Below are 16,759 nucleotides of genomic sequence, written 5' to 3' on the forward strand. Positions count from 1 at the left end.
GAAATTGCTATCTGCTTTTATGCAAAAATTAACATTAACAGGGTTTCCATCAATAACCATGTTTTAAAAGTCTCATTATGTTCTTCTGTTTGTCACTTGTATCCTCAAATCAGCTCAAACAATGCATTTCAAATCCACTCTTAAAGAATGTGTAAAAATTGGGGACTCACAATTTCCATAATATTCAGACCAGTTTTATTTGCAAAGTTATGGCCATCAGAGTCCTCACAGTCACATGATTGTGATTTCTGACTCTTCTTACCAGTTTTCCACAAGCAAAGTTAATAGGGAAGTGGTAGAAAGTCAGAATTTGCTCAGGCTCCCATTACTATTTTTGCCTCCTTCCCCCAAGATATTTCTGTTTAGACAAGTAAATATTGCCTTAGTATTGAAGTTTATTTGCCACTACAATTGTTTTTCTACTTATTGATATTATATACCCTTCTCAGATGATCACTGGAGCCCCCAGCATTGGAGTAAAAAAATATGGTCAACCTAAAAATTAATGTTCATTCTGGTTACGTCAGAATGTACTACCCTTCTCTCAATGGAAGGCTCAATGTGTCACAGGATTGGCTAGTCAATTTATAACATGTTCAGTCTCTCCATAACATGTTCAGTCTCTCCATTAGGAAAATGTTTTTATTTTCCTTTCCTTTCCTTTTTTTCAAATAATTTGAATTATGTTGCAGTTCCTTTTTTTTCACTGATTCTAATTCACTATTTTCAGTACTACAAAATGCCTATTGGTATGCTAAAATGTTGTACTCCATAGCAATCTTTTTTGACTGAAGTAAACAAGTCAAATAATTAACTTTGCTAGTAGTCACAAAAATAGTGACTTCGGGTGTGTATACAGAAACACACATACACAATTTGAGTCTGACTTGAGTCCTGGTAACTACATGGATAAGTCTTTTAGGCAGCTGTTTGGAAGTGGTTTGCCAATGCCTTCTTCCTAGAGCTGAAAGAGAATGACTGACCAAAGGTTATCTGGTTAGCTTCTATGCATAAGGCAGGACTGAAACTCAGATCTCCCTTTAACACGTAAGCCAAACTGGCTTTGTCATGTATGTATGCATATGCGGATGTTGTGTATATACACAAACACACACATAAATACAAGTGAACTCATTTATATTAGGCTGAAACTATGCCATGAAATCAAATAAGTGATTAGAACTTAGATGTTTTTAATCACAATGACAGATTATGATGACATTATGAAAGCTTTATCTAAAATGCATTATTAGATAGGTACATCTAGCGTTTAATTTTAAAGGCTGCTAACCTCCAATTGCTGCTGTTCCATTTTAGTCAGCAAGAACTTTGAGTAGATGTTGCTTTTTTCAAGCAAGTGTTGAAGTCTCTTGTAGCGCATTTCATTTGAGTCTCTGTCCCGATTCATGTAAGCCTGTAAGAAAAAAAGTAATCAATTATAAATATCAACATTAACTGACTATACTATTGGAAATATAAAAGTTGGTATTATCTTTCACCAGTTAAAACTAAATGAAATTTAAATAGTTCAGCCCTACGATTTTCTTCAAGGATCCAATGGAAAATACAGCTTTTTACTCAACCAAGAGAACCTGCAATTTAAATTTCTCCAGGTTATGATAGGAAATTTTTACATTATATTTCCAGTGCTGTTCTGCTCTGAATCTATATAAATAAAAATGTAAATGTTCGTTTGTTCAAAATATTAAATCTCCAAAAGTTCACCGATTGCTTTGAAATTTTGACATAACGTTGCATTTGAATACACACGTGTTTTTATATACCTATATCAGGGGTAGGCAACCTCGGCTCTTTTATGACTCATGGACTTCAACTCCCAGAATTCCTGAGCCAGCTATGCTGACTCAGGAATTCTGGGAGTTGAAGTCCATGAGTCATAAAAGAGCCGAGGTTGCCTACCCCTGACCTATATTATATAGATGTCGCACCTGTGACAGATAAAAACATGTTGTTGAAAAACAGCGCCATCTGTTGGATATAAAAGCAACACACGCTACGATTTTACCATTCCATTTCAATGTTTCTGATTTATGATCCATTTATGATTTCCAAATTTCCGATTCCATTTCAATGTTTCCGATTGCATTGTTAAATTGAATTTTCATAGATTTCGATTTATTTTCATTTTGATTTAATTATTTCGTGTGACATTGTGTTGGAATTGATGCACAGACAATGGAACAACAAAAAATATTGTATACCCACAAGCATTGTGAAATTAAACATATTAGAAATGTGCGCTTTCTCTTTTCTTTCTTTTCCATTTAACCAGACTGAGCCACAGCAACGCCTGGCTGGGTACAGCTAGTTTCCTATATATATTTTAGTGCATAGTTTTATTATATTAGATACATTAGTGTCAGATAAACATGTTATATTATTGTAATAAGGGTGTTCAGAGTATACCATATTTGATTTATTTTCTAGTTGCCAATATATATATTTTTCCTGTCAATCATGATTGTAATTGTTGTCTTTTAATTCCCTTATTATTTTATGTTGCTGGTCATTGACTGAATAAATAAATAAAAGTAATAATTTTCCTACATTTCTAAAATTAGGTGTCCGGTGTCATCAAGATAGAGAAAACCTAGGCTTGTAATCAGTGGGTAGAGCTAAAGGAGCTTTAATTAATTTTATTTGCATACTTTACAAGTAAACAATTTTTTTTTAAAAAACGGATCCCTTATTTGTGTAGAAAAAAAACTGGACCAAAAATAAAGTCTGGATAAAATTTTAATGAAAAAAAATATCTAAAAATAAAGAGCGTTTACAGAATGCCCAGATCCCACCCTGAGAACCGCAGTCTGTCCCGAGTGTAAGAAGGAACCATATTTGCCTATCCTTGAGGAAAAATGATAAAATTTTAATGAAAAAAAATCTAAAAATAAAGAGCTTTTACAGAATGCCCAGATCCCACCCTGAGTACTGCAGCCTGTCCAGAGTTTAAGAAGGAACCATATTGGTCTATCCTTGAGGAAAAATGATAAACTTTTAATGAAAAAAAAAATCTAAAAATAAAGAGCTTTTACAGAATGCCCAAATCCCACCCTGAGTACTGCAGCCTGTCCCGAGTGTAAGAAGGAACCATATTGGTCTATCCTTGAGGAAAAACAATGTAAGGGGAATATCGAAACACTTCATGAACAAGCTCCCTCGTTCTAGAGCAGGGATCCTCAACCTTGGCAACTTTTAAGACTTGTGGACTTCAACTCCCAGAATTCCTCAGCCAGCTTTGCTGTCTGAGGAATTCTGGGAGTTGAAGTCCACAAGTCTTAAAAGTTGCCAAGGTTGGATACCCCTATTCTAGAGGGCAAGTTAAAAAGCTAGATTCTGATTTAATGTTAGAAAAAGTTCCTAAGAACTGGTGGTCCCCGTCATTAGACCCCGAGGCTCCTTCCACTCCTTTCAAACTCAGCGCGGGCCGCCACCTGTTGCGGACCCCATCCCCGCGTAGCTCGGCCGCGGCACCCGGCCGAGCCCGCCTTCCTGCTTGAGCACCCGGCCGCCCAGGTGTGTGTAGGTGTGTGTGTGTGTGTGTAGGTGTGTGGATACGGCGGGCCTCCTGCTCGAGGCGCGCACCTTCTCCATCCTCTGCCGCTCCTTCTCTCTGCCCTCCGCCTCCAAGCGCTCCTCCTCCTGCTGCATGGCCGGGGTGATCACCGGCGTTGCATCCTCGGCTCCGGCTTCGCCCAGCTCGGCCATCGGAGACTCTGCAAGGAAAACAATGGTTGGGGGGGGGGAGTGGGAACCGGCGGGGCTTGGCTCCCTTCGCCCGCCCGAGCGCTCCTCTGTCCCGGCGCAAGGCGCCCGCAGCGAGAGGGGCGAAGCAGCTCCGCGTTACCTGCACTTGGATCGCTGCTGCTGCTGCTCTCGGACGGCATGACTACCCTCCGCCACTCGCACTCGGATCCGGCGGCACACGAGGAGCGACCGCCCAGTTCCGCCCAAAGGAAACTCGCGCGCTTTTCGCTCTTGCGAGAAGTCGGCCTTGCCTCGCGCGAAAGCCGCCGCCGCCTCCGCCCCTTCCCTCCCCTGCAGGGGTCCCGAAAGAGGATCCGGACTGCGGGAGGGCGAGTTGGAAAAGTCCCTCGCCGTTGGGTTTGCGGCCCCGCAGCCGGATTCCACCAGCCCGCCTGGTGCTGGAGAGGGCGGAAGACCAAGAAGGGCTTCGTCAGGCTGGAGCCGGAAAGGGGGGGGGCTCCGCAGAGGAGCTCAGCAGGCAATCCGGTTGTTGCTGAAAGGAATTCTCCAGAACTTATCAGAGGGGTCTTCAAATTTGGCCCTTGTATGACTTGTGGACTTCAACTCCCAGAATTCCTCAGCCAGCTTTGCTGGCTGAGGAATTCTGGGAGTTGAAGTCCACAAGTCTTAAAATTGGCCAAGGTTGAGGACTCCTGCTCTAGAACGAGGGAGCAAGTCTTGTTGATGAAGGGAATTCTGAGGAATTCTGGGAGTTGAAGTCCACGAGTCTTAAAATTGGCCAAGGTTGAGGACCCCTGCTCTAGAACGAGGGAGCAAGTCTTGTTGATGAAGGGAATTCTGAGGAATTCTGGGAGTTGAAGTCCACGAGTCTTAAAATTGGCCAAGGTTGAGGACCCCTGCTCTAGAACGAGGGAGCAAGTCGTGTTTATGAAGTGAATTCTGAGGAATTCTGGGAGTTGAAGTCCACGAGTCATAAAAGGGCCAGGTTTGAAGACCCCTGCCTTAAGTACTCCACTCCTGGTCTTCGGAGAACAGCGGCCATCTGCCCGGAGACATGGTTCATGCACTCCTGGGGTCATCTGCAAATCAACGAGGCGTTCTCCAGGCCCTTCCTTCTTCATGCTCTTCTTCAGATTAGCCTCTGAACCCAGCGCCCTCCCCAGCCCCATTTAAACCAGGGGGAAAACTTGCCTTCTTTCCGCCTTAACTATTTACTACCAATTTTGTAAGTGGGGGTGGCATGTATTGTGATCGCCACCTGGAATTATGATATTCATATCTACGTTAAGAATTTTAATGAGGCCGGGAAACTTTGGCAGCATCCTGGAAATCTTCTATATAAATAAAAATGTAAATGTTCGTTTGTTCAAAATCTTAAATCTCCGAAAGTTCTTCACCGATTGCTTTGAAATTTTGACACAACGTTCCATTCGAATATGCACGTGTTTTTATATACCTACTATTATATAGATGTCACACCTGTGGCAGGTAAAAACATGCTTGGACAATTCTAGAGTCGGCAAACCAGACAATATATCTGCACAGACAATGGAACAACAAAAAATATTGTATACCCACAAGCATTGTGAAATTAGGACAAGTATGTTGCGTGTTCTAGAGTCGGCAAACCAGACAATCTCTATATCTGCACAGACAATGGAACAACAAAAAATATTGTATACCCACAAGCATTGTGAAATTAAACATATTACAAACGTGCGCTTTCTCTTTTCTTTCTTTTCCATTTAACCAGACTGAGCCACAGCAACGCGTGGCCGGGTACAGCTAGTAACAAATAAACCTGCTGTTTCTGGTTTATGCAGGTATGGTAATAAGCCTGGTTGCCATTTTTCTGTTCTTTTCCCTCCTGAAATGGCTTCTTCCTCTTAGAGCAGGCCCTGGTGCTGAATATATTTGGCATGTGGCTGTTTACAAATTACTTACTGCCTTCCCATGCATTATAACTGTTGTGAAGATTCTTGATTTCTTTGAAACTAGAGTGGACAACATGGCTGATTACTTCACAGGAAAAACATTATTACAGAAAATATTGAAATTGTGATGTCAACATTATGGTTAGGATGCCAATATTAGCTATTAAACCATACAAGCATTTATCATTTCTTGCATGTTCATAGGAAGGTCCCCAGCCTCAACCAGCAACATTCACTTTGAAAGTTTTAGCTGCCAAAGTAGCTAAAATTGTAATAGTGGGAACAATGATATGACTCTCACCAACATTTTCATTTTCAACCACTTTCATTTTGTATCTTTATATTTCTGAGTTAGGTTTCAATAGCAGCTGACATTCTAGCAATTCATCGGTCTTACTGAAATCAATATATAATTATGGAATTTTCACTTGTCTTCAACCCATGCAGGTAAATGCTGATAGCATATCAGAGTTCTTGTATACATTCACCTAAATTTGGGCTAATAGTTAAGCCTCATGTGATTCAAACTCTGAATGAAGTCAGACATCTTTCCTGGATTTATTAATCAAAACTAAAAGTATAAAACAGACATGTCAAACTTGTGACATCATGTGTAGTCACGCAACGAATCGGGCTGGTTTTGCCATTGCCGGCAATGGGGTGGGCGCAGCTTCCAAGTGACGCGTCTGGCCCATGGGAGGGCAGTTTGACACCCCTGGTATAAAACAAGGCCCGGGAATATATTTTTAGCAAAGCAATGGTATTTTAATGGCAATCAGGAGGCAACAAATCTTGATTAACAAGTGAAAGGATTTATAGAGTGCAGAAGTGACCAATTTCTTGCTTCATACCTAAGCCGAGAGAAAAGTGTTACTTACATAAAGAACTGAAGTAGTTAAGAGAGACTTCTATGTTCAGTAAAATAAATATCAAAATAGTAAAAAGGGAATAGATTCTACAAGAACAAAAGTAATTTATTCTTAGACTTGTGTAGCCTCTGCTACTTTTGAAAGTTCTTAGGTTATTCTAGTCCAAATGCATTGCTGAGGCATAAATTCTGTTTCAGAAGTTCAATAGCAGAAATCTTGGGTTTGGCTTCCTGGAAAAAACTCATGTAATCTAGAAGATGTTTAAGAGCCTTCTTTCATCGCTTTTCCAATTTTTTGTACTTTGCTTCTGTAAAAGACAAACACATAATCTTAGTATAAACATTTCATTTGCATTTCAGCACAATCTAGTAGCACAATCAGTGCTGTTTAAGAAGTAAGGACAACAAAACCTTGATACCAAGTGCATTCAATGTAATTTCTTCATTTAATCAACAGAATAGAATGGAATGGAATAGAATACTTTATTTGGCCAAGTATGATTTACACACAGAAGGATTTGTCTTTGGTGCAGAAGCTCTCAGTATACATGCAAAGCAACTTATGTCAGATTACAAGTTGACTTCATTTCTTAAAAGACTTAGAAGCACAAGTAGTCCTTGACTTACGACAGGTTGCTTAGTGACTATTCAAAGTTATGACAGACCTTCCCAGGGCCACTTTTGACCCAGATTCTAAGTTCTAATGTCTCCCACCACTACCACATGATTACATTTTGGGTGCTTGGCAGCTGGCCTGCATTTATGGCTATTTGCAATATTCTGCAGTCACATGGCTTGTGATTTAGGGCTTTTTTTGCCAGAAACATCGGTTTCCGGCAAAAACCACCCATTACAGACAATGGATTCGCTTAGTAACCATGGAATTGGCTTAATGATCACCACAAAAAGGTTGTAAAATCAGGCATGATCACGTGATCTGCATCACTTAGGTTTCTAATTCTGGGCTCAGTTACTGTCATAAGTCAAGGACTACCAATACTGCTTTTGAAGGAATATATCCAAAATTTCCCTGGTTATCTAAAATTTTCCTATTTTTGCTGCAAAATTAAATTTTTTGAGAGAGAGTGAGAGGGTCAGCTGCCATGTGCTTAATGTGCTATTTGTTGCCTGTTTAAAACTCCTGAAATTTAACTTCTGAGTTTTGAAATATGCTGAAAACTTCCTTTCTCCTATTGACAGTTACTTTTTAGGGTTATGTTAAAAACACAAATGTCCATGGAAGGTGGGGTGTAAAAAAAAGTCTAAAACAGCAGCTGCAACTACCTGGATGCCCTTGGTTAAGAGTGGAACCACAGCGATGTCCTGTCATTTTATAACTAGTAATTGAGAAGGGAAGAGAAACTGGGAGAGATGACAATACAAACATACAAATATTTAAGGTCTGAACTGATTAATCAGGAACTTGAAATACTAGAAAATCTATGTATGAAAATAGTATATAGGAGAAAAGCAAAGAAATTGTGTCTTGATTGAATCAGATCATGCTAAAAATCTTATCTATATAATAGGATGTCAGCAATTGTCCAGATTTTGCTTTAGTTGGCCTTTGCCTAAACTCTTCATTTATACCCTTTTTAAAGTAAAAAAAGCATTTGGTATGAGATCAAACAGTACCACAATTTAATGTATTATCCTAATAATAGTTATGAAAATGCAACTTGAGCTTTTAGTCTGTTGTGCCAGGTACTTGACACAAAACTATGTTTCTCAGCTATTGCTATATATTGATTTTTGCTTTGAATTTATTTCAGGGGAGACTAATAAGAATAAAAAGCATCCTTTTTCTTCTTGTTGTTGTTTACTCCCTAAGTCATACCCAACTCTGATATCCTTTGCTACCCTATCTCCACTTCAGATCAGTAATGGATACAGGTTAATCAGATGGCATGGTCATCATTCAAATCAAAAAAAGATTAGGTCTGCAGCTTTGTATCAAATCCCATTGTAAGTCTCAGCAATTTGTATGAATTGAACCAAAAAATATCATAGATCAGTGGTGGTGAACCTATGGCACGGGTGCCAGAGGCGGCACTCGGAGCCCTCTCTGTGGGCACCCGTGCCGTTGCCCCAGTCTTGCCTCCCCCCACGACCCCCTCCTCACCAGCAGCCCCCCTGGAAGAGAGTCGCTCCCGAGTGTGGCCCACACGGAGCAGTGCAGCCAAGGACATGGCAGCCAGGCAGCGTAGATAAGACTCTGCCCTCACGTCCCATCACGCACAGTTGATGCTGCGGGGCGTGGTCAGAGGGTGTGGCTGCCATGGCGCTACTGGGCTGCCTGGGTGATCTGCGGCGGGCCCTGGAGGCAGTGAGTGGCCCTGCGGGCAGGCGGGGTGGGGGCGGAGCAGGAGCGGGGCAGGGGATGGAGCGGGGGCGGGGCCAATTTTTGGGCATTCAGTCTCTAAAAGGTTCGCCATCACTGTCATAGATCAATAAACCATAGTTTAGTGAAGTACGCAGTGCTTTTGGCCATAAATGAATAGGTGAGAACTAATTTCCAAACAGAACAGTCTTGATCTCTGCAGTAATCCCTAAAGAAGAAAAAATAGACTACAATCCAGTTATTCTCCACAGATAAATTTATGGAATGCTGAATCGGATGCCTAATATTTTTTTCTTAGCTTGGGCATCGCCAATTCTCATTCTCTGCACTATGAGAAGTGAGGATGTAGGCATCATAAGATAAAACTTATGTATTCGATAGATATACTAGAAATATCACAGATATTTCCTTACCAGATTCCTCAATGCTTCAATAACAGTAGAGCTTCTCATGCACTTGAAAAGGTCTTACAAATTCAGAGATATATCTGCCTTGAAAATAGCCCATGTTGAACTGTGTAACACAGTTAAACATTATCACAGAAAACTATGTATGACACTTTGTATTGCCATAAATGCCTTATGATAATTTTATGTCATAAAACGCATCTTGGGCTCTTGATTTTGAGTACATTCTTTAAGTTATCTCATTGGAAGTTCAAAATGTTTTGCCCTATAAATACACTGTTTTGGTTACAGGAATGAGCATTTTAGTCGTATATTTATAAAGATTACATTCCCAGGCCTTGCTTGGGGAAATGGATAAAATCAAAACTTTAACACCACTGTTCTAGTAATAACTAGAGTTTCTTGGAATAGCTACCGAGTTTCTTGGAATATGCATCCAGCTTGTAGGCAGCCTGTTCCAAAGCTGCAACTTGCTCTTCAATCTGATTGATTTGTTCCAGGTATGGCTGAAGTGCAGCATCTTGGGGGGAAATGGAAAAGGGGAGAAAAAAGTGAGATCTTACTGCGGATTAAAAAAAACAACCCTGCTACTTGACAGGAAGCTGCCTTCTACTGGATTAAACCACTGGTTCATATTGCCCAGTCTTAATGGACAATAGTTTGCTGGATCTCATCGTGGTCTACCATCTTATCCTGGGCAATAGAGATTAAAAAAAGCTGCATGCATGCTAAGATATGCCTCTTTTCCTATGACTAATACACACCACTATGAATATTGGATCTTAAGAAACAGATCGGTGTTCCCCATTGTTTTATTTTAAAATATATGTTGCCTCTTATGCTATTGGATTTGCTGGAGCCTTCTTCAGTCACTCTTTGGGCATGTTGTGTTTAGAAACTGATCAACTGCCTGATTGTAGATTAATACATCCATGTGGGAAAAGCTGGCTAAAGATCTGCTTTTCATTTCTTGCACATTTTTCATATTCAATTCTTTTTGGAAGTATTTTAATATACTTTCAAAATGCAAGTAAGCAGGATAGCATCCTATGTTTGAACATAGAGTTTGTTTCTACTTACATTTCTGATTTAAGTCTTTCAAATTCCGACTTATGTTTATAGCAATGTCTTTCATTTCCAGATACTTCAAACTAGTTAGTTTGTTCATGTTTTCCAGGAGTTTGTAATCTTCACTAGTTGCTAAAAAAAAATAGAAGAGGAGGAGCTGGGTTCACGCACTGCATTATGCCAGAGCTTGTTTTAACTATGATTTATTTTTTAATGTATTTGTTAAATTCATTTGCCATCTTATCTCATGAAGGGGCTACTCTAGGTGGCTTTATTTATTGAATAAGCAACAAATAGCTGGCTTCACAAAATGCTAAACCCAAATCAGGGTGGCTGATTTCACACATCAGACTGAATCAAAAACTAAACCAATCTTAATTGCAAGATTAATTTTAAGTGTGACTTGGGGAAGATGGATAGATTATTATTAGTTATATGCTTAGAGTTTTATTTGATTTTTTTTTAATGTTTAGAGTTAAAGGATGTTTATACTTGTTTGTTTTAAATTTGGGTACTTATATTTTGACTTGGGATGAGGTGTTTGTAACCCTGTAATCAATTCTGGGAAGTCCGGCGGGGATTGGGAGTGGGTGGGTGGGTAGAAATAAATATAAAATAATCAGGTGTACTGATGCTAAATTTTTGAGAAGCAGATGAGTTGTTATTGATATTAATGTATGCCTGTATTTGTATTTTTGGTTGTTTTTTTTGAAAATTAATAAAAAATTGTTTGGTAAAAAAAAAAAAACTAAACCAAGCAAATGAAACTTTCCTTCTATAAAAGGTAACCACAGTTTTAGTTTCAATGACGTTCGTAAGATGTCAATAACTCTCTCAGCCTGATTACGGAATATAAATCCTAAAATCATCAATGCTGTTTCCGGCTTTTACTTTCATCAGAAACACTCAGACGAAAATTTTTTCTTAAGAGAGGAAAGGAGGAAGATAAGTTTCCTGTCCAGACTGGGCCACAGTCAGAAGCATGTCAAAAATGAATGTGGGCTAAACTACTAGCAGACATCACTCTTTTTGGGGATGCAATGGGGAAAAAGTGGGTTGGCTCACCACATAATTGATCAGTCATGTTCTGATTCCATTTGAAATTTCCTTTTTTTAGAAAAAAGTTAATTCAGTACTTTTTGACACCTATTAAGGATTTCAGGAAAATTCGCAAAGAATCGTATTGTATATTAAATTTAAATGTAATATTAACTCACCAGTCAGTTCGCCTGTTAAGTAGATAGCCATTTTAGTAAACATTTCCGTACAAAGTTCATTAATATCAGCTTCTGCTGGCTCTGTGGCTTCTTCTGCAGTTTCCACAACAGGTTCCTCTATTCAGAAGTATAAAAGAATGTTTTATATTTTAGCAATGCAACAACCTTAATGTTTTTAGCATCAGGAAGTGCTGAGAATTAGAATCTTAACTGTATACGTAATGCCTTCATCTTAATACTACCAATACTTGAAAGACAGTTGCTATTTCATTTACCATATTTGCTCCCTAACAAAAATGTTCTTAAGCTTAAAATAATACATCAAAACACCACAAAACATTTTAATAGCAAAAATCAGAGCATGAGAGTAAGAATGCAGCAACAGATAAAATAAATTGTAGATCTAACATTAGAAAATGTGGCCTAAATTTCCCTGGGTACAGAAAAGAGTAAGACACCAAGGAAGGTCTTGAAGAAAGCATCCTGTTTTTATTTATAAGGTGTTTTTTTTTTTAATACAAATGAAGACTACCAGAACAAGCCAACAAAAACAGCTGCAAAACTGTATCAAGCAAAATCTTTCAGAACAAAATAGTTTTTTTTTCAGCTCCTAAGGTCCTATTAAAAACATGTCTCATAATTGCTTTATTATTATTTCAAGTAAATTCTGCAATACTAAAAAAACAAATACAAATCAAAACATTATGGAGAGAATAGGAGGATGAAGCAGGAAGTAGAATGTTTGCTGCCTTGAGTTATTTATAAAAATAATAAAGGCAGGATAAAAATCTAAGAAATAAAAGAATATGGTGAAGTTATTGCTCAGTGCAAGAGAGATGCTGATCCAGCTTATCATCTGGAATTCTCTTCTACTAATTCCCTCCAGTTTGGGGCATTTTGTGATGGGTAGTGTTTGGGCCATTATGGAATCTTCTGGATCTGTTATAGAGGGTAAGGCATGCTTGCATTCAATATCTCCATTGGGGAGAATTTGTTATCCTTTCAGCTATCCTGATTCAGCAAATTAACTTCTCCCTTATTTATTTACTCAAATTACTGGTACTATCATAATGGAGCCTGCCAATTACAAGACTCGTAAAGCGAGTTTCACATGGCTGATCCAATTTATGACCGTTTTTTCAGCAATCATAAAGTGAAGCTTGAACCAATTGTTCACTATGGGGTGTTTTTGCAGAAAACTGGAAGTAAATGCTGCTGGCCACATGAACATGGGATGCTGCAAATAGCCATAAATGTATGTGACTATAATAGGAGTCATAAATACCTTTTTTGGGGGGGGATGTCTGTTGTAACACTGAATGGTTGCTATATTAAAATCAAGGGCCACCTACACTAAAACTCTTCTGTTGATGTGTGTTACCTTTAACTGGTGAAACAGTGCAATGTAGGGCAGTGGTTCTCAACCTTTTTAATGCCGCGACCCCAACCGGTTGTAAGTCGAGGACTAAACCAGTCGTAAGTCGAGGACTACCCAATCGGTCGTAAGTCGAAGACTTTCCCTGCCCAGGAGCGCCGCGCATGCGTGGTTCTGCCCCCTGCGCTGGCCGAGGCATAGCTGGCAAGCGGCAGAGACGGAGCAGGCCGACCAACAGCTGGCCCAGCCCAAGGGAGGTAAGGCACCCGACGGAAAAGGGAAAAAAATGGCGGACAAAAAAATGGCGGACAGCCTTGCTTGGCAACCCCCGTGAAATGGTCGATCGACCCCAAATGGGGTCCCGACCCACAGGTTGAGAACCACTGATGTAGGGCAACAGTTTTTAAACCAAGGTACCTCATGGGTAAATCCTGAAGTTGAAACTCAAGTACTTTGGCCACCTAATGAGAAGGAAGGGCTCACTGGAGAAGAGCCTAATGCTGGGAAAGATGGAGGGCAATAGAAGAAGGGGACGACAGAGAATGAGGTGGCTGGATGGAGTGACTGAAGCAGTAGGCGTGAGCTTAAATGGACTCCAGAAGATGGTAGAGGACAGGAAGGCCTGGAGGAACGTTGTCCATGGAGTCACGATGGGTCGGACACGACTTCGCAACTAACAACAACCACCTCATGGGTAGCTTACAGAATGCATCCAAAGTCCAATTCCTGTGGAACTGAAATTTGGCAAATTTCATAAAGAAACAATTTCAAAGAAAAAAGAAGAAAGTCCAATTGCCTCCTGAAAAAGTACCTTTAGGATAGCCATGATCTGGATGATTGAGTTTAAAGTTCCATCTTCTATTTCACTGAAGATCATCTCAGAGGAGACTTCCCATGCCTATTGTCATTTGGCTAACTACAAGAAAGGTTCCACTGGCTGGCTGAGTGAAGTGCTTATATTGTAAAGTACTTAAAATCTATCAGTAGTCCTTTGGTATTGTCAGTGGTGTTCAGTGACTTTATACTAGTGCTGCATAAAAAGATTTCCAACTCGATAGAAGAAGACAAAGTTCTTTTAACACAGATGGATGCTCTGAAACTCCTGCTGCCCAACAATCTTGGAAGGTGAAACCTGCCAACCAGCAAAAGGATCTGGATAACAAAAATTCAGGGACAGCCAGCACAAGATGGGCCAATGATGACTCATGCATCAGATGTTGGCTCATATCATTCCTTATGTCAACCTCCAAGGGCTTTTTGCCATCAAAGACCATACTACACACACACACAGAGGTGGATCACTAATTGTCTAACAATATTGGAGAATGGTCTCTAAAATGAAAAGAATCCTAGCTCACGAGCAACTTGCTTTACTAAATTGCTATAAGTTTTAGATGAAGTACGCCTTACCCATCCCTGAGCCATCTGAAAAGTACACCAGCAAAACATTTGTTATATCCACTGTCAACCCTACTTTTGCATCTATAGCCTTGTCTCAAGCTTGCCTATCAAGTGACCTGATTTAGATGTGCAGGGCACGATAAGCAAAGCTACGGGGTTCCCCTGATCCTAATCCACATTCAACCACTAGGTACACTAGCTGTTCTTCCTCTCCTAGAACCAGAGCTAATCTGGAGGAATGGAATGGAAAGAGTAGAGTAGAGTAGAGTAGAGTAGGGTAGGGTAGGGTAGGGTAGGGTAGGGTAGGGTAGGGTAGGGTAGAGTAGAGTAGAGTAGAGTAGAGCAGAGTAGAGCAGAGTAGAGTAGCATTGCATAGAATAGAATAGAATAGAATAGAATAGAATAGAATAGAACACTTGATTTGGCGAAGTGTGATTACATACACAAAGAATTTGTCTCTGGTGCAGAAGCTCTCAATGTACAGCAAAGCAACAGAATAATAATCATAATACCAATAAGAGTGGGTAGTAGAGAAGATGAAAAGGTTAATAATACTAAGCCACACAACATGGGTAGATATACTTAGAGATAAAATAATACTGTGAGGATTAGGTGTTCAGCAGAGTGATGGCAGGAGGGGAAAAACTGTCCCTATATCTAGTTGTTTTGGCATGCAATGCCCTATAGCAGCTTCCTAAGGGGAGGAGTTGAAACAGTTTATGTCCAGGATGTGAGGAGGCTCTGTAGATATTTCCTCAGCCCTCCTCCTGACCTACACAATATACTTTATGGAAGGCAGGCTGTTTGCAATTGTTTTTTCTGCAGTTCTAACTACCCGTTGGAGTCTGTACCAATGGACAGAGGCTGCCAGCTCCAACAACAGCCTAATTTGAGAGAGCCAAGCTTTCTAGCTCCTCAGCTGAGTGTCCGGTGGACATAGTGGAGGATACCCAGGAGGGGTTTCCCCAACCAGCCTAAAGTGGCCACTAGATTGAAGCAGTTCCCACCCTGTGAACTGGCCACAACACAGGCAGCAAGCGCTTTAGAATCTGCACCATTTGCATCAGGGTGTTGTTAGCTGGGGAGGGGGGGGGACACAGCCAAGGAAGCCAAAGGAATGGACTGGAGAGCAAAAAAAAAAAAAATCAACGTTAAGGGATGCGAAGATGAGACAGGCTGCCGGCCGGGCACAGGTTAGAAGCAGGGGTAGTCAACCTTGGCTTTTATGACTCGTGGACTTCAACTCCCAGAATTCCTCAGCCAGCAAAGCTTAAAGTTGCCAAGGTTGAGGACCCCTGGTTTAGGTGATCCTTTGCAACTTACACAATCCACGATTCTCCATCATTTTAGCTCAGCAAAGGCTGCTTGTCAACCACATTATGAGCTGAATTGATCACTATGTCTGTTTTCCAGGGGAAGGCCACCTTGGCTCTTTTATGACTCGTGGACTTCAACTCCCAGAATTCCTGAGCCAGCCATGCTGAGGGGAAAGGGAGAGGTTTCCAAGCTGAGCCATGCTGGCTCAGGAATTCTGGGAGTTGAAGTCCACGAGTCATAAAAGAGCCAAGGTTGCCTACCTCTGGGCCTAAGCCTAGGTCGCTCTATGGCTCGTGGACTTCAACTCCCAGAATTCCTGAGCCAGCCTGGCTCAGCTTGGAAACCTCTCCCTTTCCCCCTCAACATGGCTGGCTCAGGAATTCTGGGAGTTGAAGTCCACGAGTCATAAAAGAGCCAAGGTTGCCTACCCCTGGGTTAGAGGAACGTGGGGAAAGACTCAAAGAGAAATTGGCGTTTGGTCTTGCTGGGGCCTAGCCGGCGTTCCCTGCGGGGGGAAAAGACGCTCCCAATTCCTGGCTTCGGTGGGAAGAGGGGGGCCGAGGCTCTGGCTCCTCCGCAGGGGCGGGCTGCGGAAGAGCTCTCCGGCCGCTGGGCCAAGGAGGCAGCCCGGCGAGGCGCTTACGTTTGGAGGCTGGCTGGCGGACCTCCAGCCCGTCTTCCAGGGATGCGGCGGCGGCCGCCGCCATGGCGGCCTTCCCGGAAATGGAGAGCGCGGAGGGCGACGGTGGCGGCTCCCGAGCGCGCTTGGCGTCCCCCGGGCTACTCGCTCTCGTCTTCTCGGAGGCTGCGCTCTCGGCCCGGAGCGGCCCGCTGACTTGCGCCGCCCAAGCGGAGGAGCAGCTCCCTCGGACGCCTCTTCCGGGGCGCGCCCGACAGGGACTTGCGCTCGCCCGGCGACTCCCGAGTAAATCCCTCGCCGCGAATGGGCAGGCGGGTCAGATGCGCGCTGCCAAAGCCCGGGCGCATCGGTACCTTTGGGGACAGGGAAAGCAAGGCCAAGGCGGAGTCCGGCCCCGAAGCCGCTTCTTCCCTTCTCCCCAGAGAAGGTGCCCTGTCGACATCTTAAGGGGAAGGATTTCCTGGG

General features: G+C 41.7%; 2 protein-coding genes across 2 annotated transcripts in view; both read right to left on the bottom strand.

The window, feature by feature from the left end:
• HELLS (helicase, lymphoid specific) overlaps positions 1–3,905 on the bottom strand; it is a 42,076-nt gene extending 38,171 nt beyond the window's left edge. Inside the window, exons 1-3 of the mRNA XM_015813241.1 lie at positions 3,866–3,905; positions 3,604–3,734; positions 1,292–1,414 (exon numbers count right to left, since the gene is read on the bottom strand). Of these exons, the coding sequence (XP_015668727.1) occupies positions 1,292–1,414; positions 3,604–3,734; positions 3,866–3,905 (294 nt within the window). The remainder of the gene's footprint in view (positions 1–1,291; positions 1,415–3,603; positions 3,735–3,865) is intronic.
• Positions 3,906–6,403: 2,498 nt separating this feature from the next.
• BLOC1S2 (biogenesis of lysosomal organelles complex 1 subunit 2) lies at positions 6,404–16,492 on the bottom strand. Its single transcript, XM_015813247.2, has 5 exons — positions 16,298–16,492; positions 11,562–11,678; positions 10,357–10,476; positions 9,692–9,796; positions 6,404–6,836 (listed from the first exon to the last, which is right to left on the bottom strand). Exons 1-5 carry the CDS (start codon positions 16,359–16,361, stop codon positions 6,805–6,807), a joined length of 438 nt encoding a protein of 145 aa, XP_015668733.1. The 5' UTR covers positions 16,362–16,492; the 3' UTR covers positions 6,404–6,804.
• Positions 16,493–16,759: the final 267 nt, after the last annotated feature.

This window comes from Protobothrops mucrosquamatus, unplaced genomic scaffold (genome assembly GCF_001527695.2).
Source record: "Protobothrops mucrosquamatus isolate PMUCROS unplaced genomic scaffold, P.Mucros_1.0 scaffold146, whole genome shotgun sequence".
NCBI classification, from domain to species: Eukaryota; Metazoa; Chordata; class Lepidosauria; order Squamata; family Viperidae; genus Protobothrops; species Protobothrops mucrosquamatus.